Genomic DNA, 17,744 nt, shown 5'->3' with positions numbered 1-17,744 from the left:
GAGAGGCCACAACAGTGAGAGGCCCGCGTACCGCAAAAAAAAAAAAAATTTAAAGAAATGCCCAGGACCTCCATGAACTCTCAGTCCTGAGCAAGAAACAAAAGCAACAGCTGGTACAGAATGAATAAGAATCTGTGAGGATGTTAAAGCTGCCCCAGGCCGTGGGTATTGCATGCCTGATGCAGGGAAGGACTGTCAGATGCAGACCTTAACTCCTCTACTCACATCAGGAAATTCTCCACGTAGTCATTTTAATAACAGAAACTGAATGGGATGAAATGGAATGGCGCTGGAGTCCTTCACTCCTAGGGTCAGTGTTTATGGAAGATCAAATATTTGGAGATGGCCTTTGCCTTTTCCTCCTTGCCTTTTGGCCATTTAACTGCTAATTCAGACTTACCTGGGGATTGAAGAAGAATGGAGATTCACTGCTCATTGTCACAGCTCTGGTTAAAAAGTTTCATAGGATGAGATACATGCCCAACATGAGAGGTTTGGAATGTTCTGGTAGACCACTGTGTTCCCAATTAAGAGTTAACGGAAGTAACTAACAGGTTTCCTACAGGTGGAATCCCTTGGGTAAATGAAAAAAATATCATGGGTGCATTGCCTTTGATTAGAACACGGAGCTGTGGGATCCAGGAAAACATTGCCTAACACCCCATCGTTGGATTCTGAGTCATCTGTACGCCCCCCAAAAACCACTTCCATTAGTTACTGTTCCATTTTGAGCACTATGGTAATATTATCATTATCAAGAGTTCTTTGGAAGAAGCTCTCATTTTCAACTAGTTTTTTTCCGGTACTCTAAGAAAAATGGGTACCCGTCGGAATCCCACAATGCCCCCACCTCCCTCCTTTCCATAACTTTGCCTTTCAATCCGTGAGCCAAGATGAAGTACTACAATCTGTTCTCAACTTTCCTGGCAGAAAAAAATATATATTTTCTGAGTAGGAAGGTTTGCCTTTTTAGAACAAACACGTTCCACCCTACATGTTTCTTCTGAATGCCTGGTGCTCTGTTAGTTGTTCATCGGAAGGGAAATTTCCATAGAGGCTAGCCACCAAATTTAAATCGGGCAAAATATCGCAGGAGTTTAGATCAGACGCCACATTTGTATGGCCTTGGAATGAACAGGAAGTGTACTTGCTGCTGGTAACGAGCAGGGTGTGGGTGAGAAGAGGAAAACAATCTAGTTTTTAACCACATAAAATGCACATGGTGATAATTCAACTGACAGGCAAATCAAATAATTTTCTTGGGACTCTTTGTGTCTTTTATTTTTATGCCATGGTACGGGGAGTGCTTTACAGGGCGTACGGTTGAATACCTAGAAATATGTACTAGATATTTGAGGCATTTTCCTTGTTTACTAATAATAGATTTGAGGTGCCCTTCCCAGGTGGGGTATTAGCACGTGTCCAAGGCCAACCACACCAGCTTACCTGGCTTTGTACAGACCCAAACCTGAGAACTGTGGATGAGATCTGAGTCACCGCATTCAGCGCTGATTGTGCTGAGAACACTCTGAACTCCCATCCTGTCCAACCCAACCCTTCCGGCTTTTCTGCCAGTGCTGCCAACAGCTGAGGCTAGAAACTCCCCGGGGGCAAACTAAGAATCTCCAGCACACCAGCTCTGCTCCTGAGAGCCACCACCCCACACTCCCTTCTCAGACTGCGTGAGAAGCTTGTATGAGTTACAGAGCAAATCTATTTTCTTGATAGTTTGAAATAGTGGAATACATTATGAACATGGAAATCCACAGATGGATAAGTAAGTCATTGCCATGTGGAGTGGGCACCAGGCTGAGATTCTAGGTACCAGCAGGAGAGACTGACTCCGTCTCATTTTAGCGGAATCAGAATGGATTAGAAGGATATTGGGTAGCTCTCAGAATTGCCAGGAAGGCTGGGGATATGACAAATCTGTGGCGCCAGGACCACAGGCTGGGTCAGGCCCCAGGAAGAGCCTGGCGTGGTACTCTGGACACTTTCCCTGGCTTCTCTCAGCCTCTTGCTCTGGAGTCAGGCAGGAACCTCTCACTGGCTGAGGTTAGACCCCTGTCCGTGGGGTACCAGGCACCCCAGAAAGAGCAGGTGGCTGGCATTTTTGGCTATTATAGTAGAGCTTCACCCTCACCCCAAGACTCACCTAGAGGAAGACTCCCCAGCACTGGAAGGATGCTAAAAAGTGACAAATACCCCCCTCCCATGTGCTTTTCTAATACCGAAGACAGCATGGGGCCAGCCAACCCCTGGTGCATCTTAGAGCTCCTATCTGAGCCAGTCTTTGTTCAGTCATTTAGACCACTTTGTCAGCTCCATTAATGAGAGAACATGAAAGTCTTTGTCCATAGGTGGTTTAGCAGTGTTTGTGCTTTGGGCTTTGTTTTGTTTTAAGAATGAATATGCTGGAATGAGCTACTTCCTTGCTGACATTTGCTGACAGGACAAGTGTCTGGGGCCTTCACCTTCTGCCCCGGGAATCATATGTCCAGGTCACCTCCCTCCCACAGTCCTCCTTTGCCATCCCTTACCCTGCAGGTGGGGAGATGCAGGGGTCATAACTTTAACAAGTCCCCTGAGATTCTGCTGTGCCCTGCCTGGATTAGAACCACAAAGCCTCTTCCTCTAGTGAACAAAGGGCCTCTGATGCTCAGGGAGAATAGGTGACTTGCCCTGGATCTCACATCACTGAGCCAAGAATAGTGTCTGGAGCTCTTAACTCCCCAGCCTGGTGCTCCTTTCCCTGCCCTGCAGCCACTCAGTCACACGGGAGGGCACTGGGCCTTGGATGAAAGGGCCCCGACAAGTGCAAGTATCCACTCTGGAAAGGACTGACTTGTTTTAAAGTCTGTCTGTTAAAACTGCCCAGGTACCCTTGGAGCCCAGCCAGCCCCTTCAGACTGGACCTGGCTCTCCTCACCCCAGTGGGGGCTTTCCCTGCTCAGTCTCAGTCAGACTCCAGAACAAAGCCTCCAGCCTGCAGCCACGCTTTCACTTCTGAATAAACCTCCCCCTCACGCACGAATTGATCAGGACAGCACGTTCCAGCTTCATTTTCTCTGAAGCCGTTCAAGTTCAGTTCCCGGTCTTGGCCCTTCCGGGAAGTCAGTACTTCTAGTCTGGCCTTGTCCTCTGTGAACAGGGAGCACTGTATTTCCCCCTTTGGAATTAGAAAAGCCTGGCTTCATATCCCATCTCCTTCACATCCCAGTGGTGTGATCTTGGGTATCAGGTAAGCTCTGTGAGCCTCCGTTTCCTCATCTGTAACATGGGAAACCTGCTTTCTACTTCCTGGAGGTTTCCCCTCCGTTTTGCTCCGTGTCACTGCCCCCCAATCTAGAGGGCATCATCTAAGGTAGTAAATGAGATTACTTCGAAAGGTGCCACCTATAGTTCTTTTGTTGTTTAATGCATCTTGAAGCAAACTTTACAATTTTCTGTCGCCGAATAGACTGTGACTTGTACTTTACCATTTATGTGAAAAATTACATTATACCCGGCAAGAGAGTTTTCCCCCTTCTTACACTGAGAGGTACGATGAAGAAGAGGGTCATTGGAAAGTCATCACCCCCCCCATTCCCTGTCATCATCAAAAGATGGTAGGCGGTCCTCTCCCCTCACCCACTACCCCCAATGTGAGAATTAAGCTCTAACCATAAGGAACTGAGAAAAATCCCAGTGTGGTTTGCTGATTGTCACTATTCACAGTTTCATTCAATGAATACTTATTGGGGGCTTGCTACGGGCCAGGCAACATAGAGACACTGTGGGTGCAATGGGGAGCAAAGTAGCCATGGCCCCTGCCCTCCCAGAGCTGACTGAGAGGGTGACAGAGAGTAAACAAGGAAGCAAACAAGGGTTTTATTTCAAATCAAGGTGAGTTCCATGGGAGTAACCTGCTCTAGATTGAGGGGAATCTAAAGGAATGTTTCTCCAAGGAAGCTGAGATCTAGAGAGAGAGGAGGAATTAGCTTGCCAAGCGCAGGGAAGAGTGTCTCAGTGAGGAGGGAGAGCCATATGAAGAGCCAAATAGCTTAGCGTGTTCAAGGCTGAAACACCAGTGTGGCAGCAACCTGGTGAGTGGTGAAGCCATCCATGATGGGAGACACGTGAAGACGTCCATGATGGGAGACACGTGAAGACATCCATGATGAGGGACATAGGCAGGGTCATACCATATAACACCAGGGAGCAGTTACAAAGGAAGCCATTGCAAGCTTCTGTTTTGAGTGGGGAATGGCATGATTCAATATATATTTTTTAACAATCATAGGCTACTGTGTGGACAGTGGATTGTAGGGGCCTGCAAGAAGGTTGTGACCGTCACTTGGCTAGAGATGATGGTGGCCGAGGAGATAGAAGTAGACAGGTACTTTATATCAGTAGAGGTCTAGCAGTTTGTGCCAGTCACATGTGGGGAGTATCTGTCCTCAAGTGTTGGGAGGGATCAGATCACATCTTGGTGCAAAGCCCCTTGCCTGGTGCCTACGCATGAGCAGTCAGTTAGTAGTGGCTCCCATTGCATGAAGAGATGGCCAAGGATGGGAGGAAGCAAATAAAGAATAGCTTTTCCCTCCCTCAAAACCTCAAGAATCATGATCAGTTTACTCTAAACCAATGATTTCCAGCTGTCATCATGATAATCATTATCATTTTTTTAAACAACACAACCCCTTTCTAAATTGAAATGTGCTTTGGTTGAATCAGAGGTGGGATGCCTGGAACTCCCCCAACTTGTATTTCCATTTTCCCTTGGGGGCCTCTGCATCCCCTCACCAAACCCCTAGGCTCTGTGGAGCCAAGGAAACCACTGCTATGGAAGCTTGTATTTTAGGACAAGGCTGCTGTCCAGCCCCTCAAATTCTTTCACTAGACATGAACTGGACCCCCCGGTAAACATGAACAAGAAAAAAATTATAGCCTCAAGGGGTGAACACTGCACTTGCACACGTGTGCAGACACACGTGCTCAAGCGCACACACACACACACACACACACACACAGTAGTGTGGTTTTGTGCTGGGAAAGCCTGAGCTGAAGAGGTTAGGAGAGGCTGGCTGCATGGACAGAGTGACCCCTGAACAAGTATTGAAAGCATTTTCTAAGTGGACAGGGGAAGGTTGGGCTCCAGATGGAGTCAGATGGTGTCTTAAAATAGATTCTCAAGAAGCAGACCCTCAGATGAGGATGTGGGTGGAAAGATTTTAGTAAGGAAATGCTCCCAGAGAGACGGGAAAAGAAGTGAGGAGACAGGATAGGGAAAGAGAACAAGCGGACCAAGGATGAGATTCCAGGGGCCCCAGCCTTAGCGGAGCCCTGGAGCACAAATACCACCTCAGAGATCATCCTGCCTTGAAGCGAGGGAGCTGGGCTTTCTCACTCCTGTACGTGTCAGTCACTGGCCAGGGGCTGCCCAGGAGGTAATGAGCCCCAGGGTCCTCCTCTCCCCACATGCCCTTGGGGCAGGTGGCCTCTGACGTGCCGTCCACTTAGAAGTGAATGCATGTAAAGCTGGGGTTGGACATAGGGAACTGATCGAGGGACCCGAGGGATGTGGGCGGACGACCAGTAGTATAGGGTACAGATGGCAGTGGTCTCCACGCAGACACTGGGGGCTTGGCTCGATGTGCCCTTCTGCGTCCCATTGCTTAACGATTTTGTTGTTTTCATTCGTATGTGCTCAGTTCTTGTGATGTGCTGGGCATTTGATGTGATTATCGCCTATCACTCTCACATCACCCCTGTGAATGAGATATTATTACTCCCATTTTCTGATGAGGAAACTTGAGACCCCCAGGTGAAGGGACCTACCAGCCTGAGATGCCACAGCTTGTCAGTGGAAGGGCCGGGTCTGGTGCAGGGCTGCCTGTTTGCAAGCCCGAGTCTCCCTTCATCCTCCGCTCCTTGGGCCCCTGCTGTCCTGTTGCCCCGCCCTCGCACAGCAGGAGCACAACTCTGGCAGATGGTAGGAATGCAGCCATGGGTGGTGACAGCTGGCCCTTCGTCTTTGGAGCGACCCTTGGCTCCAGTGACCTCAGAAGCACATCTTGCTCTGACTTAGTGGTCTGTTGATTCTGGAGCTCTTTCCTGTTGTGGCCTGGTTCCTAACCAGATGCACAGCTACTCATCAAGAGAATTAGCACTCATCCAGGGCCCTCCGTAGCCTGCGGTAAAGGAGCTGCGTTCCCCTCCTCCCTTTAAAGAGCAGTCATGAGGTTTCTCAGGAGTAATAGATATAAAACCTCTTAGCACCATGTTTGGCACACGGTAAGTTCTCAACAAATGTGACCCGTTCTTAACAATAAAGGAATTAGCACTGGCCCAGCTCATTCCTCTGCAAATTCTAACAGACCAAGGAATTCCTGAAACCCAGCACCTAGCAGGCAGGGGCAAGTTTGACATCTTTGTTTATCACAGCACAGACTTACAATGTCCGTCTTGCCAAATGCAATTTATTTTCTGTTCATTGATGTCATCTCCATAAGTCTTCAGTCTCCCTGGAGCAGGGATGCTTTCTGAAGGCTCTGTTCTGAGAGTGATTTAAGACATGGTTCTGCTGAAAACATTTCCTCCAGCTCCCACAACCCTTTATCCCTGCCCCCTTCTCCACTGGCTGCTAGATGTAATTAGAAGCAGATGAAAATGACATTTCATTGTCCCAGATGTTCTTCTTTTCCCACTTTTTATTTTATATAAATTCCTTCCGTCTGTGAGACCTGTGTGTGATGTCAATTGTGGAAAGCATCTTGCCCTTGTAATTGACCTTCAGGCAGTGGGGCCTGGGGTTGAACCTCCATTCGAGTGCTGCTGATGCTGAGCTGTCCCCTCAGCTGTGGAAGCCCTCCATCCAGCCAGGCCTGGGCCAGCTGTACCCCATTGTGGTCATGTTCTCAGGCCTTTTGGAGACCTGAGCATTTCCAGCTATGACACTGGGCATATTTACAGTGGTCAGAACATAAAAGTTTCCAGAAACATACAAGTGAATCAAGTGCTGTGGTTCAGGCTTACCAGCTGCCTCAGACTGGAAGTTAGCTCCTGGTGGTTCCCTGATGCCAGCTTGCCAGCCTCAGGTGCGTTCAGGTTTACAGTAGCAGGCAGAATGCCCAGCGTGTGGGCCTGCCATCGCCCCTGCCGGATGTCTGTCCTCCTCAAGGACTCTATTGAGGCAAATCCTCGTGCTCCTCAATTCTCTTATGTTTTATTAGTTAACATCCGACACACGAGCCCTCCAGCTTCAGTCTGCTGCTGTGTGATCATCTATCCCTTCGTTGGTCAGAACTTCTGCCACCCCATCTCTCAGCCTCCTACCACCCTCTGAAACGTGCAGACTCCCCCTCAGCCTCAGTCTTTTTTCTCCTTTCATACTGGGAGTGTATATCTCTGCTGGGGAAACCACTTCCCCTGCAGCCCTCTTAACGGACCTGTTCTTTGAACCCCCATGTAAAGTTCTCCCTTCTAATCTAGGCGTTTTGCAGCCAGAGTGCTCTTTGCAAAATGCAAACCATGTCACTCTCTAGTTAGAACCTTCCATTGACCTCCCATGCCTCTTAAGATAAAGCGTATAATTCTTTTTTTTTTTAGGTTTAATTCCACAGTTTTGTTTTTGTTTTTGTTTTTTGCGGTACGCGGGCCTCTCACTGCTGTGGCCTCTCCCGTTGCGGAGCACAGGCTCCGGACGCGCAGGCCCAACGGCCATGGCTCACGGGCCGAGCCGCTCCACAGCATGTGGGATCTTCCCGGACCGGGGCACAAACTTGTGTCCCCTGCATTGGCAGGCGGACTCTCAACCACTGTGCCACCAGGGAAGCCCCCACAGTATTTTTAATGGCATAATTAAAGCATCCCTTATTCCTCCTATGCTTATCAACAATTTTCTCAGGTAATTTTATGAATGAATCTGATAATTCTCAGGGATTATTTATAAGTAATTTTCAAAGCCATGCCTCAGGAAGACAAAAGAGGTTCTACATTGCTTTTTGGAGCGATTTCCTCTCTACCTGAACGGAGAAGGAGAGTCAGAAGCTTGAATTTCAGTGTTTTATGAAAAGAAAGTAACCTATTAAACTAAATTATTTAGGAATTAGACATTAAGATCAAAATAACTACAGGTTTGATTTGATTTAGTGCAGCCATCAAAAAGCTAGATGGGGCCAGTTTTCAGATGGAAGCCATAAGCTTCTTTGATATAAAGCATATAATTCTTAACACAGCCTCCAGGCCTTCCCATCTCTCCAGCTTCATCTTGAACATCTTCCGGTGACTTCTTGTTCATTTCGTTTGCTCCATGCTCACTGTCTGTTGGCAGTACTTCACCTCTGCCAGGCTCTCTTCTGTCACAGGGGGTTTGCACGTGCTATTCCTTTTTGGAATGTTGTTCCTTTCCCTCTTTGACTAGTTAACTTCTGCTTACCCTTTAACTCTAGCTCAGGCAGTCCCTCAGAAAACTCTTTCTGACTGCCATGCTTATCTTAGAGTCTTTTCTAACCATGAACCTCTCCTTTGGGGCACTTTCTAAAGTTATAATTTTGCATTTATGTGTCTAACTGGCCAGTATTCTCTACAAGCTGGAAGCTCCATGAGGGCAAAGACTGCCTGTTTTATTCATCAATGAATCCCTACAGTGCCTGGCACATAGTAGATCCTGTGTACACATTTGTTGGATGGGTGGATGGATGGATGGACGGACGAACAGACAGATGGATAGACAAACAAATGGACAGATGGGGTGGATGGGCAGATGGATGCATGTGTGGATGGATGACCAGGACTCTCCCAAAAGAAATAACATTTGCAGATATATTTTTGAAGTAGAAAAAAGAGAAGCACACTCAGAAACTCCAGCTTCAAATCTCATCCTCTCTTCATTGCAGACTGAATCATAGTCATACTTCATCGAATGGTATGGCAAAAAGGACATGGAATTTATTAATCTGTGCCTTCATGAATCACATGATGAATCACTACCTTGGTCTAGGTGACGGGAGAACATGCATTCAAATCCTTGCTCTGTAAGAATTCAGTTTACTGGAGTCCATAGACAGGAAGATACATCATTACCTTACAGAGTGAAGAGGACTTAGGACTGGGATGATGACGAAGTGCTCCACTGTGGTTTTAAAGCTAAGCTTGTGGAGCTGTGGGTTCCCTTGAGTTGGTTCTGGGGCTGCTGGGCCTGGGGTAGAAGGGACTGGCTTGGGAAGGGGGACCGTTCAGGCAGGGCTCGAGCTTCCCACCTTCTTTATAAACAGAGAATCTCCAGTTTTTTCTGTTTTATACATTGGGGTGCTAGCGCAGATTTTCTCTGCTAAGAGAAGTTGAAAAATTGCTGTTTCCAAAAGCTCAGAGAATGATTAACTCTGCTGAAAAGAGCAGAGTAGGTCAGTCTTCTTGGAACAGAAGATGTTGGAGCAGAGTCTCTCCTTTTAATTTTTTTTTTTAACTTGGCTTTAAAATGCTCAGTTTTTTTAAAAAGTAGTTAAAAGTAGAAAAGAGAAAACAATACCCGTAGTATCTAAAAACACCTATTTACTTAAAAAATTTCCTACATTTTTCTGCAAAGCTGAAGTCTTCTGTATGCTAAATTGATATTGATTTTTTCGTATAACTTTATAGCATTTATCATTTTTCCCATTTTATTATCATGTTTTCTAAAGTATGTAAAACTTGGAAATCAGGCAAAAGATGCTTGTGTGTCCTTGCACGCCTGGAGCACTCTCTGTCCCCTTTCTACTCAAAGTGTGGTCCTTGGACCAGCAGCATCAGCATCACCAGTGAGCGTAACTGCGATGTGGACACTCAGGCCCCAATCCAGACTCCCTGATTCAGAATCTGCATTTTAACGAGGTTCCTCATGTGATTCTTACACACCTTAAAATTTGAGGAAAAAAAAAAAAAAAAAAAAAATTTTGAGAAAAACAACACTGTTCTAATAGGCCTGCCTAACTCCCTAGGGCCCATATTCTGTGAAATTACATATTAACCTATAGAAAACTAAGTTACAAATGCCTTTTGCCAGTAAAGATGAAAATGACTTCTGTCTGGCAGAAAATATAATCCCAAAGGTTATAGTTTATTGCCGTGTAAGGTATTAATCAGTTTTGTATCTGATTTCAACATTCTTCTATTCTTTTTTTTCTGTAACTACCCGCATTCTCAGATCCTTTTTTGAACTAGCTTTACCATCCTGATTCCCTCGGTCATGAATTAAATAAATTTTTAATGTGTATTTGCTGCATATTTGTATGAGAGTCATGTTTTTAACTTTTTGAAAATCATACTTTGACAGCCAGATGTATTATCATTTTAACAGCTCTGTGGTATTCTACTTTGCGATTGCTGTAATTTACTCATCTGTCGCTCTATTGTTAGACTTTTAGGATATTTCTGTTTTTTTATTGAAGTAGAGTTGATTCACAATGTTTTGTTTAGTTTCTGGTGTACAGCAAAGTAATTCCGTTATGCATATATATTCTTTTTTGTATTCTTTTCCATTAAGGATATTCCTAATTCAGTACCAATATAAATAATTCTGCAGTGAACATCTTCGAATATAAAACTTTTCCTGTACTTTTATGTTTCTTGCCTATGAGTAAATTTTCAAGTACAGAATTAATGGATCAAAGGATATGAACAGGGTTTCCCTGGTGGCGCAGTGGTTGAGAGTCCGCCTGCCAATGCAGGGAACACGGGTTTGTGCCACGGTCTGGGAAGATCCCACATTGCTGCGGAGTGGCTGGGCCCGTGAGCCATGGCCGCTGAGCCTGCGCGTCCAGAGCCTGTGCTCCGCAATGGGAGAGGCCACAACAGTGAGAGGCCCGCGTACCGCAAAAAAAAAAAAAAAAAAAAAAAGGATATGAACATTTGTAAGATAAGCAGTATTGCAGTTTGTCAACTGGACAGGAATGGAAGAGTCTTCCAAGGTGGCAAAAGCAGGCTGCAGACAGGCAGGAGGCCACAGGTCCCACAGGGAGATAACTCTAACCAGCTAGAATGTGAGTACAGGTCCTGCCAGGGGCTGGAAAGGTAGGAAGGAGACCGGATTGTAAAGAGCCTGGTACCCTGAAATGTATATTTGGTATAAAGGGAAACCATCTGTAGTATAAACTGAGAAGTGCGTGATGAGGCCTGTGCTTTAGGAAGACAACTCTAACAGAAGGAAGGCTCCTCCAAAGCTCCTGAAATAGTGCTGGTGACAGAAGCTCAGGCTTGAACTGGAGCAGTAACTGGGGAGGTGGAGAAAAGATATTTAAAGAGGTACAGGGGATGGAATTAAGAGATACAAACTACTATGTATAAAATAGATAAGTAAGAAAGACTTATTGTGTAGCACAAGGAGTTATAGCCATTATCTTGTAATAACTTTTAATGGAGTATAATCTGTAAAAATACTGAATCACCATGCTCTATACCTGAAACTAATATAATATGGTAAATCAACTATACTTCAATTTTAAAAAAACATTAAAAAATACCATGGGCTGATTCAAAAAAGTTTTTTTAATTTTTGAATTAAAATAAAGAGGTATAAGGGCTTCACCAGGATCATCCTGCTATTTAGTGGTGGCGACCAGACTGGATTGTCGGTGCTTCCTACCTCTCTCTGTGGTCCATGCTGCTGTTCCTTTGGGTTTTTATCTAAGATGTGACTTCTTAGAACTTCAGGCTGCTCAGATCCTTCTACTTAATGAGTTGATTAGAGTCGCGATGTGCAGGAACCAGCTTTGCCAAAGCATAAAGCACACATCCAAGATGATGAACGGCATCACTAAAAATAATAAAAGATTAAGCACACATTCCGGGGAAGTGCCAGGGCATTCTTGTTGAATTTGCCAGACTAAACTGTAGTGGATACTCTTTACTGTCTCTACAAAACCAGACCTCCAAGGTAGCTTTGCCAGGATACGCATTTTAGACACTGCGGGCAGGCAGCGTCCCTGTGCGGCTCTCAGGGTGATCCAAGGGGCTGGACTTTACAGCTGACCCCACGGAGCCCACGGCCTGTCTCATTGTCAACAGGAAGGTTCAGCAGATTTTCACTATGCGACCAGAGACCAGGAACTTTCAGACACTATCTTACTTCCCCATTTCACAGAGGAAGATACTGAGAAGTTTGCCTTGGTTGCCCAAGGGTGCCCCTCTCAGCCACGGTGCTTCATAGTTGACCTGTGCAAGACACCACAAGAGATTCTGAATGTGAGAGGTGATTTGATCCACAGCTTTTAGGGGCAGTAACTCAAAGACGTGAATCTATCTGTCTTTAAAGACAGAAATCTCTAATCTGAACCAGATAGAAAAGAGTAGGCTTAAGATGACAGACTTCACAGCCCATTTCTGTCCCACCCCCACATATTCCTCCTTCAGGATCGCCTCATGTCTGAAAATCCCTCTTTGTAATAGCCCCAAACCAGGTAGAATGGATAAATAAATCGAGGTGTATTCACACAGCAATGAGAATGCCATGCTCCAGCCTGGAGGAATCTCCCAAACCTAATGTGGAAGGAAGAAGTCCTTCCAGGGAGAGCGTGGACAAAAGCATTGATGCTCATCTAGGCTCTTGGCCATCAGGACGATTACCCTTCGTGGGGGCTGTGACTGGAAGAGAGCGTGAAGGGGGCTTCTCAGCAGCTGGTCTCATCCTGCATCTCGATCTGGGTGCTGGTTACACAGATGCATTTTGCATTCAGTTCGTGAAAATGCAGTGAGCTGTGCACTTAGGTTACGTAGACTGTTCTCTATGTATATTAGACTTCAATAAATAGTTTTTTAAAATTAAAAAGGGTGCCAGCCAACCATGCACAACCTCAAAAGAAATCTCCCTGCCAGCAGTGCTAATGATGCTGATGGGAGCACCCGCCACGTGTCAGGGATGGGCTCTGCCAATCGCTCTGCATGCGTTAGTCCCTTCAGTTCTCTGGGGAGGTGCTGTTCTACCCCTGTTTTACAGCGGAGAGAACTGAGGCTCAGAGAGATAAAGTACCCTGTCCAAGGTCACACAGCTAGTGAGTATGTGCTGAAAAGAGGCCTTATTTCCATTCCCAGAAGTGACTACTGTGTTCTGTAGGCAGTTTTCTTTGATCTGTCCCAACATAGGAAGGAATGGTTTCTGCTCTGATTTCCCTAGAGAGAATGTTTTGAATTCAGGATCTGCCTCATGGATGACCATCCTCCCCTCCCCCAGCACACCCCCCCACCTCAACTGTGGGAATGAAGACAGTTGAGACAAAGGTGATTGTGTTTGCTTTCCTTATCACCAGGGAAGAGACAGTAAATGATCCATTTAATTGACAGATAATCTTTAAAGAGCCACTGTCAGCCAAGTACTCTGTGGTGTGCTGGTGACCAGCTTAGATTGGGAGTTTGGGGTTGACTAGACCTGAGTTCAAATGCTGACTCTGCATTTTAAGCTACATGACCCAGAGCAAATCCCTTGTCCTCTCTGGGTCTCCATGTCCTGCTGTGTAAAATAGGTGCTAAATACCTCCTGGGGTGATTGTGTGAGTTAGACAAGAGACTGCAAGAAAAGCACAGAGCCTGACACAGAGGCGCATTCAAGAACTGTTACAGAGAGAGGGAAGCCAGGCCCTAAAAAGGTAACATAAATAGCGCTAGTATCAACTCAGTCATGTGCCCAGTCACCATTGAGGCTTGAGCAAGGGGCTCCCATAACCAGCGAGGCTTCCTGCCAGGCAAAAAATCAGCTGGCTTTCAGGGTTGAGCCAGGTTTACATAGGCCTTCTCCAAGGAGGGACTGGGCATTCCAAGCACACGGCCTAGCTTGGACAAAGCCCTGTGGCTGGGCCAGCCTGTCTGCAGCCAAGGGCTGCCCAGAGCTGAGATTTCTGTCTCTTCAGCAGAGGAGCTTGAATGGGACGGTGGGGTGTTAGGGGATTGGCTGTAGAGGACACAATGGATGCTTTGAATTCTACAAAAATAAACTCTACTGTGACCAGTGGGGCGAAAATAGAGCCAAAGAGTACAGTCAGTGTTGAGCTAGCACGTGTTAAGCTATCACTTCTCTGGCAGGAGGGTGGGGGTGCCCTGATTTGTGTGCCACTTTAGGTGGTATAAATACTCCTGTGATGGACCATTTCAAAATAGCATTGTAACATCCTTAGATGTGGAACTGGGAAGAGATGCACACTGTTGGCACCATTGATGTGAGCTAGCACACCACTGAGATTCCATCAAAGTTGGGAAAACTTGCCCCACTGAGACACGGGCTCTCAGGACCTATGGCTCCCATTGGAGACCAGGGCTCCGCTCCTCGAGTGAGTGCTTTTAGTGTGCTAGGCATCGCCATGAGACCCAAGGCAAACTGTGCCCAGCCCTTGAGGTCCACAGTCTACTGGGGAAACTGGCATTAATTGAGTAATCACACTAAGTTACACAGTGCACGGAACACTCAGAAAGAAGTACTGTCTTACCTGGAGTGCACGCCCATGCCCTTTGTTTCAAAACCATAATAAAACAGACCGTTACTGTCTGTTCTGAATCAAGAACATAGTGCGTCCTCTCGGTTTTTCACCACACTTACGTTCACTTCGTGATACTTAAATCAGGCCTGTTGTCATTACAGCGCTTTCAAGAACTGGGGCTGCGATTTCAGGTGCCTTTTCAGGTCCTTGTGAAAAATCCATCCGTATACACCCAGGAAAGCACTCAGCAGAGCCCATTTTAGAGTAACAGCAGTCTGGACACATCTCTCCAGTTCAGTCCCAATGTCAAGCCCAGGCTGGGTCCCCTCAGGCGGTGGGTGCTTCCATTTGGGAACCATCTCACTTCTGCTTTGCCTCCCAGGTGGTCTTCGAGGCGTTGCACAATCTGGAGCCCCGAGGCTACGTCGTGGGGTGGATCATTGCCATCAGCTTGCTGGTGGGAATCCTCATCTTCCTGCTGCTGGCTGTGCTGCTCTGGAAGGTGAGTGGAGAGCGCAGGTCCCCAGGGAGTCCCCGACCAGACACCCAGCTCTCCTGCCTCAGCAGGGCTAGAGCGCATCGTCGGAAAAGGTTTCCTGGTGGAACTTCCTTCCCAGTGCAGGTACAATGAAAGGAGGGCAGGGTCCCTTCCAGGCAGTGAATGGAGTCTAGGCTCCTCCTGAGGCCATTCACACCTGAGGACTGGACCGCTTTGGAGGGAACCCCAAAATCTTACCCTCTTCTCCTGCCTTCCCTAGCAGAGTTGCCACCAGTCCTAACACAGGGTGGTGGGAGCCTCACTCCAACGCACAAGCTTGGGGAGTAACAGCTGGGACTGGGACGGGGATGGTTAACTCCTTTACTTGGGACAAAAACAAGAAAAGAAACTACAGAGCCATTCTTTGTTCTTTTCCCATGTGGAATATGGAACAGATTTCTGCCCAGAAGATTCTAGTAATGGCGATGGGCTGTATGTCTGGAGTGCTGCCTGGGTAGCTTCATCAGATGTTCTCCCAACCCCATGGGGGTTCATTCGTAGGTGCCCCAGGGGGTAGACTTGCCCTGTCTCCTTCAGCAGGGAGCACCTGCTCATCCTTCACATCTTGCCTCTTGTCACTTTCTCAAGAAGAAAGGGGTGTCCTCACCCCCAATTCTAAGATGGTTTCTTTGCCCTGCACTCTTCTCTCAGACACCTGGCGTCCTTGACTTTAGGGCCTCTGTATTCATCAGTAATGGTTTCAGAGTCATTATCTGAGGAAGGTTTGTCTCTTCCACGGGATGGTAGTGTGCCACGTGAGTTGGGTCCTGTCTGTTCTTGTTTCCACCGTGTCCCCAGCTCCTACAGCAGCACCAGGGACCACAGCTGGGACTTCCTGGCACCAAGTTCCTGCTTTTCCAGTGTTCCAGGTTTCAGAGGCAGGTGGAAACAGCCTCTTACATGATTATGGATGGATCCTTTAAATTCAAATAATTAGTTTCTTTGGGATTCCAAAATAATTTGTATTTATTGATCAAACATAGACACATGTCAGTAAGCAGAAAAGTTGTCAAATACTCAGGAGTCCCCATCCCAGAAATAACCATGGTGAGACCAGCGTTGTCTCTTCTTGAACTTTTTACCTACATAATAGACAGAGACCAGGCATTCTCATAGCACCCACTTATTTGTGAATAGTGTGTTAAATTCTCCAGTAAAATACCCGATACCTTTTAAGGTGTAGGACCTCTAAAATTAAAGCAATGAGTTCCATTATCAATCTGAAAAAAGTATAGTAAATATACTTCAGAGTATCCAAGAAATCTAGAAACGCAGGGAAAACAGTGTTTTTGTTGTACATCTTTTCAGATTGACAGTTGGACTTCACCTGAAAAAAGTATTGGAGGTTGAAGAAAAATATATTGAGCATATTACTTGAAAATCAGTTTATCTCAGGTTCCCGTGCCTTTTGGACATCCCATTTACTAGTTTACAGCCTAGCTTTCCCTGAATGCAGAATTGTGAAAGTCTTTCCTATTGTTAAAAACCTGTGTCCAGCGCTGTCCTCAGGCTGCAGGTGTATGGCAGATCCCAGTCCTCGGATGTTGGGATTCATTCACGTGGCTTCTGGTTTCACACTTCTTGTAACAGTGCCACAGTGAATATGCTTGGAGCCAAATATTTGCACAACTCCTTCATTATGTCCTTAAGATGAAACCCTAGAAACGGAATTACCGAGTCAAAAGAAATGCGTATTTTAAGCCTTTTATTACATATTACCAGTTGCCCTCTGGAAAGGTTATACAAGCAGCATATCAAAAGTGCCCATTTTCCTGTATATTTACCAGGAGCAGATATTACCTTTTTTGAAAAACCTGCCCATTTGTTGTTTGTTTAATCTGCGTGGCCAGATAGAGTCTTAATTCTCCCTTTTCTCTAACTCCAACTCCTTCCTGCCAAGACGTCTGGTCTGGGGGTAGAGAACAAAGCCAGCTCAGTGTTTGGGATCTGAAGACAGTAAGGGCTTTGCAGGGCGGGGGGGTGTGTTTGTGTGTGTGTGAGAGAGAGATACTTCCTTCTGCCTTTGTACAGACATTTCAGAAGAGAGGGAACACCGTCCTCCACTGCTGGGTGCATGGGACCAGACAGGGACACAGAGTGGGGAGCGGGGTGGCTGTGTCCCACCCCCTCCCTCTGGGCCCCCCACTTGGCTCTGCCACTCAGGAGTGTCCCCTCTCCTGAGCACACCCTCCCACCTCCTTCCAACTGCCATCTGCTTCGCTTTGCTTCTGCCATGTTTCTTTAAAGAATGTGGTGTGTCAGGAGGGGGTGTCATAGGGTGGCCAGCACCCTGAGGCCACCCAGCTGTGTGTGATCCAAAGAGCCAGGGCCCGAGAAGGCAGACATCACCCGCTGCCATGGACTGGCCATGAAAGCAGAGTGGTGGCGGTCAGGCGGCCTTAACCAGACAAGGTCGTCTTAACTGCTGGAGGAAGGAAGGGTCTAGAACACCTCTGAGAAAGCTGATGAGTGATGCCGTCAAAACTTCTAGCCACAGACACAGACTGATCAGCCCCCTCTGAGTCCCAATCCTACAAGCCTGGGAGAGAGAATCTGACTCGCTCAGCTCAAGTCAAATGTCTACAACTGTGGCAAGAGGCCAGGAGGTGGCAGAGAGAATGTGACCAGCCAGGGCTGGGTCACATGTCTCCCACATCCAGACAGCTAAGGCCAGCGCAAGAGAAAGATGCAGTGTGGAGGTGTGGGGAGACCAGGTAGGGGTGGGGATAGGGGCTAATCTTAGAAGGAAACTAGGCAGATACCCTAAAGGCTTTCGCTCCAGC

The 17,744-nt window shown here is 46.8% G+C and overlaps 1 protein-coding gene across 1 annotated transcript in view; it reads left to right on the top strand.

Moving 5' to 3' along the window:
- ITGA9 (integrin subunit alpha 9) overlaps nucleotides 1-17,744 on the top strand; it is a 348,141-nt gene that overhangs the window by 321,088 nt on the left and 9,309 nt on the right. The window contains exon 27 of the mRNA XM_004277914.4: nucleotides 14,806-14,925. Coding sequence (XP_004277962.1) covers nucleotides 14,806-14,925 — 120 coding nt within the window. The remainder of the gene's footprint in view (nucleotides 1-14,805; nucleotides 14,926-17,744) is intronic.

The sequence above is a fragment of the Orcinus orca genome, chromosome 10 (assembly GCF_937001465.1).
Source record: "Orcinus orca chromosome 10, mOrcOrc1.1, whole genome shotgun sequence".
NCBI lineage: Eukaryota > Metazoa > Chordata > Mammalia > Artiodactyla > Delphinidae > Orcinus > Orcinus orca.
Note: the sequence above shows the minus strand (reverse complement) of the source record. Positions and strands in the feature narration are given on the sequence as shown.